Source organism: Amphiura filiformis, chromosome 19 (assembly GCF_039555335.1).
Source record: "Amphiura filiformis chromosome 19, Afil_fr2py, whole genome shotgun sequence".
Taxonomy (NCBI): domain Eukaryota; kingdom Metazoa; phylum Echinodermata; class Ophiuroidea; order Amphilepidida; family Amphiuridae; genus Amphiura; species Amphiura filiformis.
Genome location: NC_092646.1, coordinates 12201341 through 12220188, shown reverse-complemented (window position 1 = coordinate 12220188; position 18848 = coordinate 12201341). Strand labels below are relative to the sequence as shown.

The 18848-nt window shown below is 37.5% G+C and overlaps 1 protein-coding gene across 1 annotated transcript; it reads left to right on the top strand.

Annotated features, from left to right (window-relative positions):
* Positions 1 to 1351: 1351 nt before the first annotated feature.
* Positions 1352 to 18171, top strand: LOC140140925 (cysteine and histidine-rich domain-containing protein 1-like). Its single transcript, XM_072162685.1, has 10 exons — positions 1352 to 1488; positions 6802 to 6908; positions 7340 to 7429; positions 9430 to 9494; positions 10767 to 10864; positions 12999 to 13063; positions 13349 to 13419; positions 14137 to 14268; positions 15052 to 15214; positions 15761 to 18171. Exons 1-10 carry the CDS (start codon positions 1380 to 1382, stop codon positions 15917 to 15919), a joined length of 1059 nt encoding a protein of 352 aa, XP_072018786.1. The 5' UTR covers positions 1352 to 1379; the 3' UTR covers positions 15920 to 18171.
* The last annotated feature ends 677 nt before the right edge of the window (positions 18172 to 18848 follow it).

Here is an 18848-nt window from a genome sequence, read left to right as displayed (position 1 = left end):
TTTGAGCAACAATATTCTGATGTTATCAAATTTATTGAAGTTTGAGGTGATTTTGCTGAACCTAAATACCAATAAGTGTTCGTCAGAACTGAAATGCACTTGCAATCTACCAGTTTTGAAAGTGGGAGGAGCTTTACAAATTATGGCTCTGAAAAGTGGAACACACTCAGAAAGTTTGAATGGCCCACTAGGGCCAAATGTTATAAACTTACTGTACACAAATCAGCATGAGTTCATTGGACAACCAATCCGCGCAGTTGCTTTGTACCGTAAGTTTGTAACATTTGACCTCAGGGGACCATTCAAACTTTTTGAGTACGTAAAAGCCATATATTAAGCTCCTCCCATGTTCAAAATATTGACACGTTGCAAGTGTATTTCAGATGTGATGAATGCCAATTGCTGACGATGTTTAGCAAATATCACCTCAAACCCGCCCCTATAAATTTGATAATATAAACAGAACAATCATTGCATACAGTCAGAAATTGTGTCCCACATAAAGCTCAAATTCAGCCTCCCTTAATCCGTGAGCACCATAATGTATGTAGGCCTAAAACTCGTTTAGGGGGTGTTTCAGTGAAAAAAATTTGGTCACGCATGCGTAGGCCTACACTGTCACATGTAGGCCTAGGCCTAGCATCTTTTTATGACATCAGTAGATATCCACGAAAAAAGCTTATTCCCAAAATTTCAGTTGATTCCGATTTTGGGGTTGCGAGTTATATGCATGCTTATGTGTAGGCCTATTTAATATTACAATGCTCCATAGGCCAGAACGAAATGCTAAACGAATTAATCTGCAAGAAATTTTTGGTACATAAACATTAGGCTATAGCCAGAAGTTTCCAGTGGTAGGCCTAAGTAAAAATCTCAACTTTTTTTTTAGAAAAGTGGGGGATGGGGCTGTGGATCACGAAATGCCCTCAGTGCGGTCCATTCCTCACCCAATGACCCCAATTTTGTACATTTTGTTCTCACCGAATGCCAAAAATCATGCTCATAACCCTTACTAGCTCTTACTGTGAAAGTAGGCCTACTAGGCCTACCCGCCCTTTGATTGAAGTGAGCCGCGGGGAAAGCCTTTCATGAATTTGCAGACAATAAATTTTCATGTGCCGTCATCCCTTTAAAAAAAGTTGTCCTGACCTTTTCCTCGACATTTATTATGTTATTAAAGGTTTTGACCAACAAACAAACGTTTGGTGTAAATTGTGTTAGGCCTAGGCCTGTAGTGCTGAGCCTGAGCCTCATGGTTTTAAACTCTATTTCGAACTCCAAACTCCAATTTTCATACTCTCAAAGAACTTTCCGGAAATCACAGTAATTAGGTGGTTCCCTACAACTTTTCACAACTAAATGCTTTTTCACATTGATAAATGAGCTCTTTCAGCCTGGGATCGGTTCCAAACATGGCAAACGTGAATGATTTTCTGTGCTACAATAAGGGATGTGGAAAGCGATTTTTACAGGAAGAAAACGGACCTGGTAAGTTTAAACTAATAGTTTGAATAATGTAATAGGTGAGTATTTGATGCGCTGAAATTGGAAGTTGTTAGATACATGTGACAATCTCCGATAAATTTAAGCTTACTGGGATGTTGCCAGACTGTGGAATTCTGCATACCGTATGATCATTAAAATGGGTTCATGCAGCTAAATCCGCATGTGGAGCGGTTTCCGGCAAAAGTTTATCACGCCTATAGTCCCAACTTTGCATATATATTGTGCAAAATCGGTACAATATAACAAATTCAGGGCTTATTAAGCAGGGACGGGTCAGGGTTGGAATAAAAATTGGCAAACTTTTGTTTGCTCAGCCTCAGGCTCCGACTCCGAGTCCGAGTCTGAAATTGAATATCAGAGATTACACCCATCGAATGTGTGTCATCAGCCCTCAGATCGGCCCTCTGTGACTGTAGGAACCCATGGATTCGATCCATGTAATCAGAGATTTGGTAACAAGTCATTTTTTGCAAGTCAAGTCCAAGTCACAAATTTCCTTTTGTCCAAGTCAGACACAAGTACGGTAAGCCAAGTCATTTAGAAAAAGTTGCAAGTCAAGTCATCAAATGTCAAGTCACCAGGCTCCACACTGAGCAAGGCCCAATACTTGTGCTCAGAGTCTTAGGCAGAAATCAGAAACCACCCGTCCAAGCAGACACCAAAATTTGACCCTCAAATATAAAACAACTTGTCTATACCCATGCCATGGAAGGGTCACTAGGGTCAAATATGTCCTGATTTGGCCTTTACATGTCACTCTGAATTAGTCTCAAGTTCATATAACCTTAAAATCATCTGTTTTAGAGCTATCACATGTGTAAAATCCATTAAATTCACCCGTCTAAAATTAGATTAGGGGTCTTAAAGACAGGTGGACGCATGGCTAGCTAAGACCTTGCTTGTGCTGAAAGCCAAGTTGGTCACTTATGATATCGCTCACTGTCAGACTGTTCAAAATGTGACATCTACACCAATTACAGTCCCTGATGAAATGGTCTACATGTACTTTTTAGTTGACCTCAATTCCGAAACATTTAGTGATAGTTAAAAATGCGATCCCCAACCCTTTGGTTACCTTTGGACGAATTTGTAGAAGTCTCCATGTCAGAAATTCCCTGGTACATACATCGAAAACGTCGCATTTCTCAGTCCCGGTGATCAGTGATGAATACTATATCCGCATTGCTGTTTAGCCAGCAGCCATTCATACATATGAATATTCATATCTCTGACCCCTGTAAGGTCAAGCACATCGCGTTAATTCCAACCACCCCGATCCACCGATTGTGATCACATGGTCGGTTTCATGAATATTTAATGAGCAGCTTGATACTGACGTCATTACGCCAATACGCCATGCATGATATGAATCTGAGGTGACCAGGAGCTACCAATTTGGTCAACTGAACTAGACTCCTGCGTTCTTTTGGGGGTCATTATTTCTCAATTCACCCAATGGGAAACACCTCACCCCCTTCAAATTTGTTCAAAATTGGTATACAGGGTGATTTTGGCTGGCAAAGCTCAAATTTCAAATTTTAGCTTAATCGGACATACGGTTTTCGCACTATGCTCCGCCCATTTTTTGCGATTTTGGCGAAAAATGGCGCGCCCATCAATATTGTCGCGACCATATCCCCGTAACTGTAGGTCCTACTGACCTGAAATTGGTGTCATTATTTAGCTAATCTCTCAAAGAATCCAAATCTGCTATCATTCAGTATTCATTCTGTACTTTGACGTTGAATTTGACCTTGTTGCCCACGTGACCGCGAAGCGAATTTACGTTGGAATTATACCCCCATATGTTGTCTACAAAATATCAAAAATTGGAGGGTAATATTTTTGTTTTTTTTGCTAGACTTTCACAAAGCAAGTATGCAGGTGAAAACATATGTATTTAATGCATGTACATATAGGCCTATATACAATTGGCCTATATTATCATGTGTACAATACACTGAGCCTACATACAAAATTACAGTTTTTCAACCACATGCTTGCTTTATGAAAGCCTAGCAAGAAAACAAAAAATATTACCCCTCCAATTTTTTGATATTATGTAGACAACATATGGAGGTGTAATTCCAACGCAAATTGCGCCATGGTCACGTAAGCAACAAGGTCAAATTCAAGGTCAAAGTACAAAAAAAAAGGTCATATCTGTTTCTCTTCCTCCTACACACTAAATGATAGTAGATTTGGATTCTTTGAGAGATTAGCTAAAAAATGACACCAATTTCAGCTCAGTAGGACCTACGGTTATGGGAGATATGGTCGCGATAATATTGATATGCGCCATTTTTCGCTTAAATCACTAAAAATGGGCGGGCATAGCGTGAAAACCGTGACGTCCGATTAAGCTAAAATTTGAAATTTGAGCTTTGCCAGCCAAAATCACCCTGTATACCAATTTTGAACAAATTTGAAGGGGGTGAGGTGTAAAATCATATTTTTTTTGGGTGATTTGAGAAATAATGACCCCTGGTTGACATAAAATCGAACAACATTTTCAATAACGGGTACTAGGGTGATTCACAAAAATGAAATTGGTATTTTTCAAGCGGACACCCCTCATTTTGTTCATTTTGGTAATAAAATTATACCTGCAAAATATGAAAAAATTCAAAAAAGTTTAGGGGTGCTACCGGTCAATGAACTTTTGTACACAAAGTCAATGGGATTTTTGTCAAAAATTTCAAACGCTTATTTCAGGGCCTAAAAAGTCTACCAGGCTTGCAAAACTGAAGTAAATGTTCAATGATATACCGGTACCTAACTTTGTGAAAACATGGGTTTTTACCAAATTAAAGTTCATAGTTGACTGTAATAATAAAAAAATTTTCAAAAGTGACAGAGGGAGTGTAGCTCAAGAAAAGAATACCCTGGGATATCCCCTGGAATCCCACCAGGCACCCCAAATTTATACCTTATTGGACTGAACTGTTGATAAAAAAAAAGATTAAAATTCTTCACATATTAGTTTACCCCAATGGTGATACCAGCTTTTGAAATCTTATGTAATAGTAACTATCAAAATCCATACATCTGTATCAGGGGTGGTCATTATGGCCATACCTGATGAAGATTTGTATTGTTTGAATTGAATGACCACAGGAAGGATTAGATTCACCATGGTTGAAAAGAAATGTATAAATTGGGGTCACAACATTGGATAGTGGCCAGTTCAAAACTACACCTTGTGCAAGGTACTTGTGACAAGAGCTAGAGTGGCTAAGACACATTTACTACTGGATTACACATTAAAAACATTACACTACACTTACATAAAATTACAAACCTACACACATTCAACACTTGAATAACATAATTTACAGTTACAAACCTACATACATTTAAAAAAAAAAAGAAAGAACTAGAGCCCCATAAACACAACTTTATATTAGCCAAGTACCATAATATTTTGGCTGTTCCAGCAACTGCCTTGCCCCAAATGTAACAGTTTTCACAAAATGCAATTTTCTGGAAAGCGGGTTAACATTTTTACAATTTTCTTTAGCATTTATTTTAAGGACATTACTCACACTATGATCAAATATTTTTGGCACAATCAGGGAAAATTAACATGGCTTTTTTGTGTTGTAAAGAAAATGGCTCATAAATCCCATTGACTTTGTGTACAAAAGTTCATTGACCGGTAGCACCCCCTAAACTTTTTTGAATTTTTTTCATATTTTGCAGGTATGATTTTATTACCAAAATGAACAAAATGAGGGGGTGTCCCGTTGAAAAATACCAATTTCATTTTTTGTGAATCGCCCTAACGGGTACGGTAATAGTAGGATTTCAATTTTTTATTAATTAAGTTACATGTAGTTTTGAGGAATGACAAAGTTGTTTTTGGAAACTTAGATGTTTGTTTCAACTGATGATGTAAGATCTCAAGGCAATTGAGGTGTGTGAAATTGTGAAGAGATTTCCTTGTTTGAGTGATAGTACATGTAGGATACAGGACGTCTGAATTACACGGGTTGTTTTGTATCTGCTTACCAGACAGCAATACTGCGTATTGCTGTATGCAGTATTGCTGTATGGAACCAGACATAACCAGGCTCCAGGGGTCGATTTAAAAAATAAATGTTACATGCACCACTGCATTCTCCTTGAATATGGGCTGAATATCACAACATTTTGCATGCACAGGCAAAATGTTACATGCACAGAACCAATGTTAGTATTATGTTTCATGCATCTGTGAATGGAAAACCCCTCTAAATCGAACCCTGCAAGTCACAAGTCAAGTCACAAGTCACTTGTCTATGCAGCAGTTGGTCATGGTGTGAATTGTTGATGAGTACAGTATTCAAGATGGCGGAAATCAATTAAGTTTTGGACTTGAGTGTACAATGTATACCTAATGAAGTCCGATACACTATAAATTATAAGGGTGTAAGTAACTTACTTACAACAATTACCGTAACTAGAGACAGAAATGTAGACTTTTCAACTTTCCAATATAAAAGTGATATAATAAAAACAGTGAAAATCTGTTCCAACTGACTAGCGGGGAACCAAAGGATGGATCCAAAAGGATACAACAGTGTCAGACTAGCAATGGATAAAATTAAAAACAGGGAAAATATGACACAACATCTAATGGGGGTGTAAGTGTAACGCAAAACATAAATAAAGTTAAAAACCCAATGTTTCGAAACTATAAGTAGACAAAAGACTTTTCTTTTTCAAGGGATAAAATAAGAGACCTGCTCTCAATATAGAGAGCAGAAATTTATAATACATTGTACATGCTACATGAAGAGGTAAATTGGTTAATGGTTTACATATTTACATAAACTGTAATTTCATAATTTTTTCCCATTTTTTTTTTTTCAAATTAACTGAATGATTCTAGCACACAAGTTTCAGAATAGGTCCAGTGGTGCTTCAAAGTCGCTGAAAACTTTGAAATTAAAAAAAAAAAATCCAATACCAATATCATTGATATCGGGCCGATACGATATCCGATCTGATAAACGGTTAACTGTAAATTGTTGCTTCTCTCCAACATTGATTGAGGGGAATGGGGAGGAACTGGAAAGGGAAGGTACCGGTACTTCTCATTAAACATAGCTAATACTAATTTCACTGAACTCTCAGAACAACAATGAAGAGTTCCTACATTGTCAAAGTGTGCCAACTATATTTTTTGTAGCTCAATTTTCACAAGAATGGAATAGACACTGCAGGGGCTAGAACTTGTACTATCTAGCACTCGCACACCAGTCGAGCACCTTACCAATTGAGCTAAAACCCTTGACTTTTTTTCCATTTCAGAGACATGCATTCATCACCCTGGCGGTCCCATCTTCCATGATGCTTACAAAGGCTGGTCATGCTGCAAGAAGAGGACAACAGACTTCACAGAATTCTTGAACATTCCGGTTAGTGTAATAGGCATTCTGCCTCATGTAGCTCTCTGAGAGTCTCTCAAAAACATGCTATATCAGCAGGGTTTTGTTTGTCTGGTCAATCTGGCAAAATGTTGGTTTGTACCCCCCCCCCCCCTACCAGAAGACCCCTGCCTATGTGTCGGTGCCAGGAATTTTTGATGGGGGGAGGAAGGTGAAACATGGGAGGACCTGGGGAGGCTAGTAAAATCAGAACATTATGGTCTAAAATGGGCGATTATGACCGACGATGGGTGATTTTAGGGGATTTTTTGTTCTAACGGGGGAGGGTAAATAATGACCCCCCCCTGGTGCTGCCACTACCCCACCCCAATTTTAAAAGCTTTCAAATTGCCATGTCTAGATATGAATACCATTTTGTCAACTAATGAGAAGCTAAATTGTTTGTTTGTATTTCCTTTTAGGGATGTTCTAAGGGTTTACATAATCCAGAGAAGCCTCAAGATAATGCTAAACAAGATATTGTGAAGTCTTCAGAATCCAGCACAGCTGATGTAAGTCAATGGTACACATTTATTTGGGATTGTCCCTCTGCTCCAGGCCTGAAAATATATGTTTTAATTTGGGGGCTACTTTTATAGAAAAAAATACCATCCCTGTTACAATTTAATTTTCGGGGCTACTTTCAGGATTTCTGGGGCTAAATCCCCATAATCCCCCAACATCAAAACCATCCACCAAAACAACTTGAATAATGCAAAATAGAGGCAATGGCCCATCTAAATATGTATACTTTGATACGGTTGTCCCTAGTTGATATACTGTTATGATACATGGAATGACATTATTACAAAATTTTCAGTCAGAATGAGTAGACAGGAATACTGCATGTACTGCTTAAGACTTGCCACCACTGGAATATAGACTGTTTTTGGAAAGAATAGACTTTTTCCTTCAACAAAATGTATATTATTTTACTGTGATAGGGTCTATACTATAGTTTGTAAATTTATATGAGTGTTTCAAAGTAAAATGGTGCATGTTCCGTGTCCCAAGAGCTTAACACTGTTGGTCTATAGGTGACCCCGGCCATCCGGGTACTTATTTTACATGACGCTACAGTGCCTACACTTGCGCTTTTCAACCCACAATAGACCGTGGAGCAGTGCGACTAGTTGAAGACTTGTAACAGAGGCTGTTTCAGTTTGTTGACATTTTGTTTTGACCTCGAATCAAGCATATTTCGGGCCGATTTCGGTAAAATAAGGGTTAAATACTTGGCGAAATTGCATTTTATGTGAAGCTGAACACATGAACATGTAGAGGAGAGTCTTTATTTTTGTTGTTATTGGAGGCCCCATGTCGTAGAAGTTATAGAAATGGTAGTATTTTGGCCGATTTGAAAAGGACAAACCACAGAAAACTACAAATTTGACTTCTGAATCGGATTTGTTGTCAACGGAGGTCAACGGCTTGTGACGTCACTCCGGGGTCACCTATAGGGTAATTTATTGATTAATTACAGTACTTTGTTAACAAAAACACAAAACAATTGTATTTGCTATAAAAGTAGAGTACAACTGATTAACTTTACAACAGTATCTTATTTAAAGGTTTTATTCATTGTTCTAATATAGATAAGCCTTGATGAACTTGGTGCACATGTTCTATCATTGACTTTACATGGGAACCGTATCCCAATTACACCACCCTGCATCTTTGTATACAAATGTACCTACCGTATTGTTTGTAATAAACGCTCCCCCTCTAATAAACGCCCCCCTCCAATTTTTCTGTGATAAATTGACAAAAATGCAAACATTTCCATGCCATATCGTGTAGGTAAGCTTAAAACTTGCATCAGTCATATCAGTCACGATCGCTAAATTGAATGGACAAAACCTATCATGACTCAACTCCCATCCATTTCATTGCCTAATTATGCTAGAATTTCACTAATTCAATGCACTTACAGGTGTAATTTTGTTGTATTTCCCACGAAAATATCATTTTCCGTGGGCGCCGCCATCATGAATAGTCGCAAATCCCTCCTTTTAATAGGAGCACCATCGGGAAATTGAACCCGATTTTTAAGCTTTTTTCACTGACAATTCACTTCCAATAAACGCCCCCCTTTTGGAAAAATGCAACGCCCCCGGGGCGTTTATTACAAACAATACGGTAATTACTCGCAACTTTTTTATTTAAAATCTCAGAACATTAATTTTGGTGTCTAATGAAGGAGAACTTTCTAGGTTTTAAAATGAATTCAAATCTGATAGAATATTTGAAACAGACTGAAGTTGTTTATAGTCTATTTCTACCTCCAGTCACCGGCACTAGCTTTAAGTTCAGCGTGTTCTGCGTTAGCTTAGTGTTACTTGGTGCGTGTACATATTTTACGCGCGCAAACAATGTGCCGCATATGTACACACAAGATACCACGCCAAGCCAACGCAACACACGCTGAACTTCAAAGCTAGTGCCGGTAGTTCTTACAAATAAGTCATTTTTGGTCCCCACATCTTGTTTTTCACTTTTATTTTTAATACAGAAGGATGCAATTGTCGTGGAGGCTCCAAAAGAACGTAAACCTATAGAACCGGTTCAAAGACCAAGGTATGTGTGGGGTACATTGTGGGCAGGGGTAGCGTTAACCCCCGATCGGGGGTGCATGACCCCCTAAATTAAAAAAATATTAATTTTTCACCCTCCATATATTAGGAATGTGCAAGCTCGGAGGTGAACTCTGACACTCTACTTTTGGACCTTACTCCTACCCCTGACTACACTGCAAAATATTTTTCACCCCCCGAGATTTAATTTTCACGCCATGTATTTGGATTTTCTACAAGCTCGGGAGTGAAAAACACGGGAAAACACCCCCCGATTTTCGGGCCTTAATGCTACCCCTGATTGTGGGTAAAAAATAAAGGAAGAATTCGCTAATCACAGTGGTCCAAGACACACCATATAAACCGTTTAGCAACAATCAGGGCCTTGCAGCTCAGAAGCGCACACCCTATACACACCACAATAAACCATCACAGCCAGGATCAGCTCCAGAATTCTTTTACAAGTAACCGATAAGCAGTTAGTTCCTTGCCCAGGGGAATTTCAAAGTAGCTCAATTATTCAGGAGAACATACAGAGACTATGCTGGGGCTCAAACTGGCATCGCGAAACACCAATGTACATTGGTCTAAGCCCGTACCAATTGACCTTACTTAACTATTACGTTGACCTATAGATGTGTTGACTTCTGGCGTCAATGCCTGGCAGTATGCGCACCAATCATCAAAATTTCTTAGGACTTAGGACCTTGGACTGATTGCAAAATTGTTTTTTCCCTGGCAGTATGCTCGCACATCAAATTTTGTTCAGGGCTTGTGTTTTTAAAACTCCCGCCACATCACAATAAGGCTATAAGATTCATGAAAAGCGCTCAATACTGGATCTTTGACCAGTTTTACCTGAATTTGGAACATAAAGCATCCAATTGGGTGGAAAAGCACTTAACTTCATAGCTTCCAATACCTAATGGGAAGTTGCGGACCGATCAGTAAATGGTCACAAAACCCATTGTTATTTCACTTAAACTTCAGAGACTCACAACTTTACAATTTGCCTAAATTGAAAGGAAAATACATCAAATTACCGCTGCGGCCTGACAGTCACAAAAGTATCCCAATTTTAAGCAAGCAGCGGCATGGGTACTTGAGTAGTGGTAAGCGATCGCCCAGTAGCCCAGTTGTGCACCTGTCTCAAAAACCAAACACTCATTAGAGAAAAGATAAAAATTATATGAAGTTTTTATTCAGGTATTCAATTTACAATTTAGAAAAATTACAGCATTAATTATAAATTGATCTTACAATTTTTTCTTTGCAGTGACGATGAGCCTATGAACAGACTACAAGTAACAGTAGGAGCATCCCTGAAATCTGCCTTAGCAAAATTAAGTCTTAATAAATCAGAAGACGCTGATGGTAAGACCATTGCAACCATGAAAGTTCTTTGTCTTTTGTAGGGGACTTTAAGGGGGTACTGCACCCCTGCCCAATTTTGTGCCTAATTTTGCATTTTTCTCAAAAATTATAGCGCATTGGTGACAAGTAAGATATGTATATTATAGGGGCAAGGACTACAACTACTGCACTGGAAATTTAGTTTCAGCACAGACAACACTAGCGGAGTTACAGTCAAAAATGAGGGAAAACCAATATTTGATCAATAAATCAATAACTACTTGCCTTGAGTTGCTGAATTTTCAGTGCAGTAGTTGTAGTTCTTGCCCCTATAATATACATATCTTGCTTGTCACCAATGCGTTATAATTTTTGAGAAAAATGCAAAAATAGGCACAAAATTGGCCAGGGGTGTAGTACCCCTTTAAGCCTCTCAGTCAGTAGACAACAGATAATTGTAGGGCCTCCCTCAACTCTGCAGTGGGAAAATTAAATCTTAATAAGTCAACAGAAGCCATTATTGAATTTGTAATCATGAAAGTTCTCTGTACTTTGGAGGAGACTTTATACCTTTCTGTAGACAATAGCAGGAGCCTCTTTCAAATCTGGCTTAATAAACCAGCAAAGGCTCATCATAGCTGATACTAGTAATGAGATGATTTGTTGTTAAATTTTCATTTTGTTATTCTTTGCCAAAAAGTACGAAATAATATCAGTAAGGCGACAAAAAAAACCACCTTGTTTCTTTTTTTTTTTTGCAAAATGACCCCCCAAAATAAACAAAATCTGCAATATTTTGCAATTTGGGGAAATACCAAAAAAATTAAGTTCCTGATATTTCCGAAATTTGAGTCGGCATTCATTTGTACAGGAAATTTGTTTCCCAAAATTTGGAAAATCTGGGTCAGTCTGGCCCGTAGAACAGGGTTTTCTTTTTTCATCGCCCAACAACTGTTGATAAGGTTTCTCATTATTTTAAGCCGCAATAGGCCTTTTTAAACTGAGTCATTCCGATAAAACCCCAAGCATGAAATAATTTCCTCTATCGCGCGCGCATAAAATTACCTCTTCAGCATCATGTACAGTGCGAAGTTCCAATGTGTAACAGGCATCATAACTATGATGAACTTTCGACGTTCAATTTAGGGACAAGAGAGGTACTTTTGCCAAGGATACTCAACATGCAATCAAGCGTGTGGTGGTAGTATTTTGTAAGAGACTGACCGTGGAAGAGGTGATGCACATAAACAAACCGATCTGTAAAAAAAATTTAACTGACAAAAAATTTTGATTTTTGATGTAGTGCTTATAAATGTGCAATATGTATTTTATATGTTTTTTTGGCAAATAAAATGAAATGAAATATTTCTTGCGATGACCCCTTGTACACATTGGCTTAATGAGCTGTATTTTCTCGCAAAAGGGTGTCGTAATTCATGACATTTCTTGTCCGCCAGTTTGGGTACAATTTGACCCCCTAGCATACTGAATAAATAGCGCGGCTTTCCGAACTTTGCCGATTTTGATATGAAACATTTGGTCTATGGGTTATTCCAGTTGTAATCCATACACACCTTATGGAAGACATCTTCCACACAGGGAGTGTAATTTCAAATGAGGTTACCTGAACGGGTGATTCCATTTTAAATCTATGCCCCCTGTGTTGGAGATTAATAAGGTCTTGTCTTCCGTAGGGGTGTATATATTTTAACTGGAATAGCCCAATAATGACATAAAAAGAAAACTCTTACTATATTGGCCAATTACTATGGCGTTCTATGGGGGATTTGGCAAATCTCTAGCTATCCCCAGGGTTTATTAAAAACTCTTTGATTATACTAAAATCCCATACTTTCAATAGTGAAAATGTCAGCGCGTTGAAGTTTATGGTTATGCTGTCAAGTACGTAGGGTCCAACATGTTGTTGGTGAAAACATGTAGGTGGGGGTGTATATGGGAGGGTGCGATATTCACACATCTGATTCCATACTATCTAACTGGCGATACACACACATGATATTTTCCAGCAAAGTGGGGATTTATCCACACATGCATAGCAATATAGCATCTTGATCCACACCTCTTTACAAGTAGGTGGGATTTGTGTATGATTGTATGACAGTATTTCTGATTTGTGTGTTTGTTTCCCCTGCAGGTGATCACACGGATAGCAACAAGGTCAAAATTGGCACTACATGTAAAAATAAAGGCTGCCAAAAGGTAGGCTGACTGCTTTTCTTACAGAGCCTATGATTGGTTAATTTTGTGATATAATCATCTGAGTAACCAATCAAAATAAGAGTTTTTAGATCTCTTAGCAATTTTAAGCTTAAACAATGTGTGATTTGCATACAGAATAGTTTCCTATTTAAGTGTTAGTTTTCACTGATTACCTTGTCCCCTTTTAATTTCAAGCCAAGCAAATGATGTAAAACAAAGAAAATTACCATTTTCATTCCAGCGCAATAATCTTGTAATCTATGTTTTCTTGTGATTTTCTTGCAGGAATATCAGGGTGAAGAAACCAACCAAGAAACATGTACATATCATTCAGGTGTAGCTATTTTTCATGAAGGGTAAGTTGCTGATGCATTTTATTTCTATTTTATAGCCCCAAAGTAGTATTGCCCTTTATTTCTATTCTTTTTTCTTCAAATAGTGTAAGAAAGTTAAGTTGGTTACATTTAGGTAGATAAGTAATTGTGTTTATCAGAGAAAAGTTGAATGTTTGACTCTGCGTATAAACCCTCAAATTGCAGTATCTTGATTATTGAGTATTATTGCGCGTGCAGATATAGGTATTGCATGGGCTTAACATGCACAGTTTACACACATAGAACCTAGGACTGATTGCATATATCATAACCTGGGATGGTTCCCTTTCTCTTTTCGAATAGCTCTGACACTTACCGTGCATAAGGATGCATCTTCCTGCAGACGGAACTAACAGCTTTATGTGACTTCGAACCACAAGACGTTGCACACACACTACCTATATCTGCACGCGCTAAGCAGTGCATAAGAAATTCTACAATTATATTCTGCGAAGTAACTAAACATAATTGCAGGATTCCTGGCCTTACCGGAACATATTGGGAGAGGAAGAGAATTCTCACCCAAGGCAAGCCCAAGACTTGAACTCTCACATATCTTATTCTCCAGGCCGACAGCACAACATCTTAACCGTTAGGCCACCTAACCCTCCATTTTTATGTCGGAGGTCAGTTCTGTGCAATCCTTACAAATCCATTTCAATCTTTTAATTTGTGTGTGTGTGTGTTTTATCTTACTAGGATGAAATTCTGGTCATGCTGCGAAAGGAAAACGTCCGACTTCAACAACTTCTTAAACCAGGAAGGTTGCACAAAGGGTGACCACATATGGATTCTCTCAGAAGAGGAGGCAAAGAAAATTGTAGCATGCAGGTAGGGCAAATGAAAAACAATCAAACAAACAAATAAATAAATTAACAATTAAATAAAACAACACAAAATTGTGGTGCAGACAGGCTACTAAAAGACTAGACAAAATTTCAATAATTAAGGTTTCGTAAGGCATTTGTTAGTAAAAGTTGATAACCTAGGTATCTTTACTAATTTGGACCTGCTGAATCCAAAAAAGGTGGTGAGGAAGTGTTATTTTGAGTCTGTGACCCTCAAAATGACCCCAGAAATTACCCCATAGGGTTATACAGGGGTCAAAAATTTAACATTCTCCAATTTCAATTATTAGCATATCAAATTATTCTTCTGGTTGTTAGGATCACAAAAATATACATTTTGTGCATGTACGACCTATGGTTGCTGAGTTATGTGCCAAAAAGGGTCAAAGGTAAATTTTGAAGTTGTACAGGGGTCAAAAATTAAAATTGCTCAGATTTCTATGAAATTTGTACCAAACTGTTTGTCTAGCTTCATGCTGTGAGAAACAGATAGGTTTTTACTAATCACATCACAGGAAATAAGTCCCCTCTCAACATTTTTGTCATAACATCGTAAGGTTACACTTTGTACCAATAAAACTAACATAGAACTAATTATATGACTGTTTGCTAAGTGTTGTGTGAAATTGAAAGATGTCCATTCTGCCAATGAGCTTGATGTAAATAAAAAAAAATATCCACTATGCAGCTCTACATGATAAGACTTCAGGAATGTCCCCCTCTGTCATTGTTTTTGACATGTTTACTCTGAATTTATTTGTTGCAGACATGATTGGCACCAGACAGGTACTCATGCGGTGTTATCGGTTTATTGCAAGAATAGTGATCCAGAAAAAACCACCGTAGAAGCCAACCAAGTGTGTCTTAATATTACCATTACATTTGATGCCGGCAAAAGTCAGTTTATAAAGAAGATTATACTTGAAGGGGTAAGTTGATGGGCTGACAAATATGGTCCTGTATTGGACAAACTAAAGATAAATCGGTTTCCACGCATTCCTACACCTCAATGGCAGCCATTGAAATGGGCCATCCCACCTGAAATGGTGTAGGCTTTGCGGGAATTTTAAACTGTGTTCCATCAGCCGTGTGACAAAAGGATGCTGAAAGTTTACAATGCAGTACAATATAAGATTGATTTTGAAGCAACGCTTTTCCACCCAATTGGGCAGTTACAACACCAGTTTGGTGGGGATGGCCCCTCATACCTCTTTCATACCTCCCCTCATATCACATATCGCCTCCTTTGGCTTATGTAAACATTGCAAATGCAGTGGAACCTTGTTAACACAAATTGTCAGTGCCTTGTATTTTAGTTTTTGTTAACAGGATTTTTGCGTTATCAGGTCATGATTAACAAAAAATTAACAAAATCATATATTTTAAAAAGATCATATATTATGGCTGTAACTAAATGCAACTTTTCTAGATAAACAAAATTAATATTGTCTCTTCTCTCCTTTTTCTTTTCATAGCCGATAGACCCCAAAGCCAGTAAGGTTAACATGCTTGGTACAAAAGTCGAAATCAAACTGAAGAAAAGTGAGCCTTTTTCATGGAAACGCTATGAATTGCCGGAAGATGTTCGACCGGATGACACAGGGGATGAAACGCCAGACACAGATGATGATTGATGCTGACTTAGAAACAAATTAGGCACATTTTTATAATATAATGCGAAAGATATTTTCAAACTACTCAAAGTATATGTTGACTCTAAAGAGTGTGTGAAAAGTGAAGATTAACAATTTGGAGGTTAACAGCCTTTAAAGAACTATTATGATTGGTGAAAAGAGGGCTATTTCATGGATTGAGCCAATCGGAGACATGGTAAGAATAGCCAGTAGAAACTGATTGGGATTAAGCTTCAAATTGCTAGGAGCTCTGAAAGCTCTAATTGGATTGGTTATTCAGATGATTATATCATGTGATTAGCCAATCGGGGGCTTTGTAAGAAAGACAGTAGTGCCCAAGGGGTTAGGCTAGGTGATTTCAACACTTACCATGTTTTGCAAGTTGAGGGCAAAATAGTCTTTCTCTCAAGAGTGCACTCTGTACTTGATAGTCAGGCATGGATATAGAATAAGGCCAAAAAAAAAAAAGATAGTTTGCTTGTCCTCCACAACTTTTTCAGAATTGGGTTGGTCTGTCAGGATTTTTTTTTTTAAATATTTTTTTAAAGGTCATAGCCAAAACATGACTGTATGCCTTTAATTAGCTCTAATAAATAGCCCAAATAGTTGTGAATTGGGATATTTCTCTACTGTATACCACTGCATTCATGTTTTTAAAACAGTTTAGAAGTGTGTAGAAACTCTAAAAATAACTTTTCAAGATGTCAAAAATATTAAAAGAATTTGGAATTTCCAAAATTGGGGTCGGTGTTCATTTGTACAGTAAAAAAACAAAACTTTTTTTCCAGATTAGGGCTAGTCGGTGGAGGACAAGCAAACAATCTTTTTTTTTTGGCCTAAAGAGGGTGTATGGATTTCAAATGAAATAGCCAAATAAATACACAGTATCTGCTATGTTGCCTAATTGTAGATACAGCATTTTCACTTCAGGCAGCAGACTGAATAAAAAACACCTGCCTCCCATGGAAAAAAAACCAGTATAAGGAAAAAAAAACCAGAAAGACACATTTGGTAAAAAAAGCTAAGTGCTATGCTTTTTTTTTTTAGAAAATGAACTATGCGATATATATTGTTTTTTTACAGTCAAGGCACACTGTTTATGTACTTTGTTGTATTCAAAAACAGAAATATAGTTACCCCTCCTGACACTTACCCAGCCCTTTTTTAGAAATTTAACTCTTACAATCATGGTGAAATGTGTACAAAAACAACAACCAAACTGCAAAAAAAGAGAGAATTTCTTTGGGTTGCGACAAAACACTGAAATATTTATAAAAAAAAAAAGAATAAATAAATAATTATGGCCAACGCGTAGCTCTATGCGCTGAATTGAAATTCACATAGCAACACGTGCAGACTCTTCTTTTTTTTTTGCCTAATGAGTATATAGTTGTTATTTATTTACATACACTGCAATCAGGAAGGTATAGATTGTGATGAACTAAGATTTAAAATACTGTAAAACAAGTACGATTGTAAAGATTATCTTTCATCCAGGTGATCAAATTAATGATGAATTTTGAGATTACAAGCTGATAATGATATACTGAACTTACTTTTATTAAAAGGGCATTTCGTGATCCACAACATCATTCCTGCACTTTTCTTTAAAAAAATTCAGATTTTTATATCACTAGAAACCTGTGGCTACATATGTTTATTTCCAAAACTTTCTTGCATATTAATTCGTTTCGTAAAAATATTATGGAATTTGAATTATGTTCTGGTACGCCAGTATGAAATTACAACACATTGTCTGTGGAGCAGTGTAATACACGTAAGCATTCATAACTTGCAAACGCAAAATCGGAATCAACTGAAATTTTGGGAATAAGTTTTTGTGGATATCTTCTGAAAAATGTCATAAAAAGAGGATGGTAGGATCACGAAATACTGCTTTAAATAGCAATATTCACATACCCTGTCTGTATCATCAGGACTACTGATCTTCTGGTGGCAAAAGTTTGTTGACCTGTGAAGCAGATGTTATGTCACAGGTCAACGAACTTTTGCCACCAGCAGATCAGTCAGCCTGATGATACATCCAGGAAATATTGCCACTCCTAAAAGTGAGTCCAGTAAATCAGGTTGTTATCTCAAAATTTATGTTGCAAACAACTCAATTTTTGTAAGCATTCTCTTGAAGCGAATTTTGGTACTAATTATCGAAATAAAATTGCCGCAAATATAAGGGCCTGATTTCTGCCTGAAATAGGATCAATAAACTTAATGAACATTAATTGCAGCTGAAACTTGAATTTTGTGCCAATTCATGGTAATTGAGTATTTTGCAGTGATATTACATTATTCATATTGTTAAAGCCATTATATACGATTTTGGTTAATGCCATTAGAATACCATGTCTCCTGTGATTGACATGTGTGTACGCTCTTCACGATCAACTTGCGCAATTTGACAACTGCGACCAGTAATGCACCTATGTCACTACAGAAAGGTGAACCAAATGTATGAATGGGATGTAGCTACAATCTCAGAATTTTTTTTTTGAACAGGGCCTATAATCGGAAATTGTCCCCCTTCTACCAATGTTGTAATATACAGTGTGCTCATGGATAGGTGGGGTAAGGAGGAGGCGGGGGGGAAGATACTGTTAACTAAAAACACACATTTTACGAAGTAAATTGATATCATCAGAAGATGGTAATAAACTAGCAAAAACATGAGTGTAATATTATCAGCCTCTTGATGTGTAGTCAACTTGCAATTGATATCAAGTTTTCAGTACTTCAGAACAAAAAGTAGTAAATTAATCATTTTTCATTTTAATTTAAGACGCCACCAGAGTATATCCCAAAATACGAGATATGTATTTGTTATATACGCTGTTGTTTGGCCCATGGGCTCTCACAGCTGAAATCCATACACCCCCTGTGGAGATATGATCTCGCACAGGGAGTGCCAGTTTCA

Coding starts and splice junctions, on each gene's coding strand:
- LOC140140925 (XM_072162685.1), top strand. CDS start 1,380: ATGAGCTCTTTCAGCCTGGGATCGGTTCCAAACATGGCAAACGTGAAT. Junction 13,064..13,348: donor AAAATAAAGGCTGCCAAAAG/GTAGGCTGACTG, acceptor ATTTTCTTGCAG/GAATATCAGGGTGAAGAAAC. Junction 15,215..15,760: donor AGAAGATTATACTTGAAGGG/GTAAGTTGATGG, acceptor TTCTTTTCATAG/CCGATAGACCCCAAAGCCAG.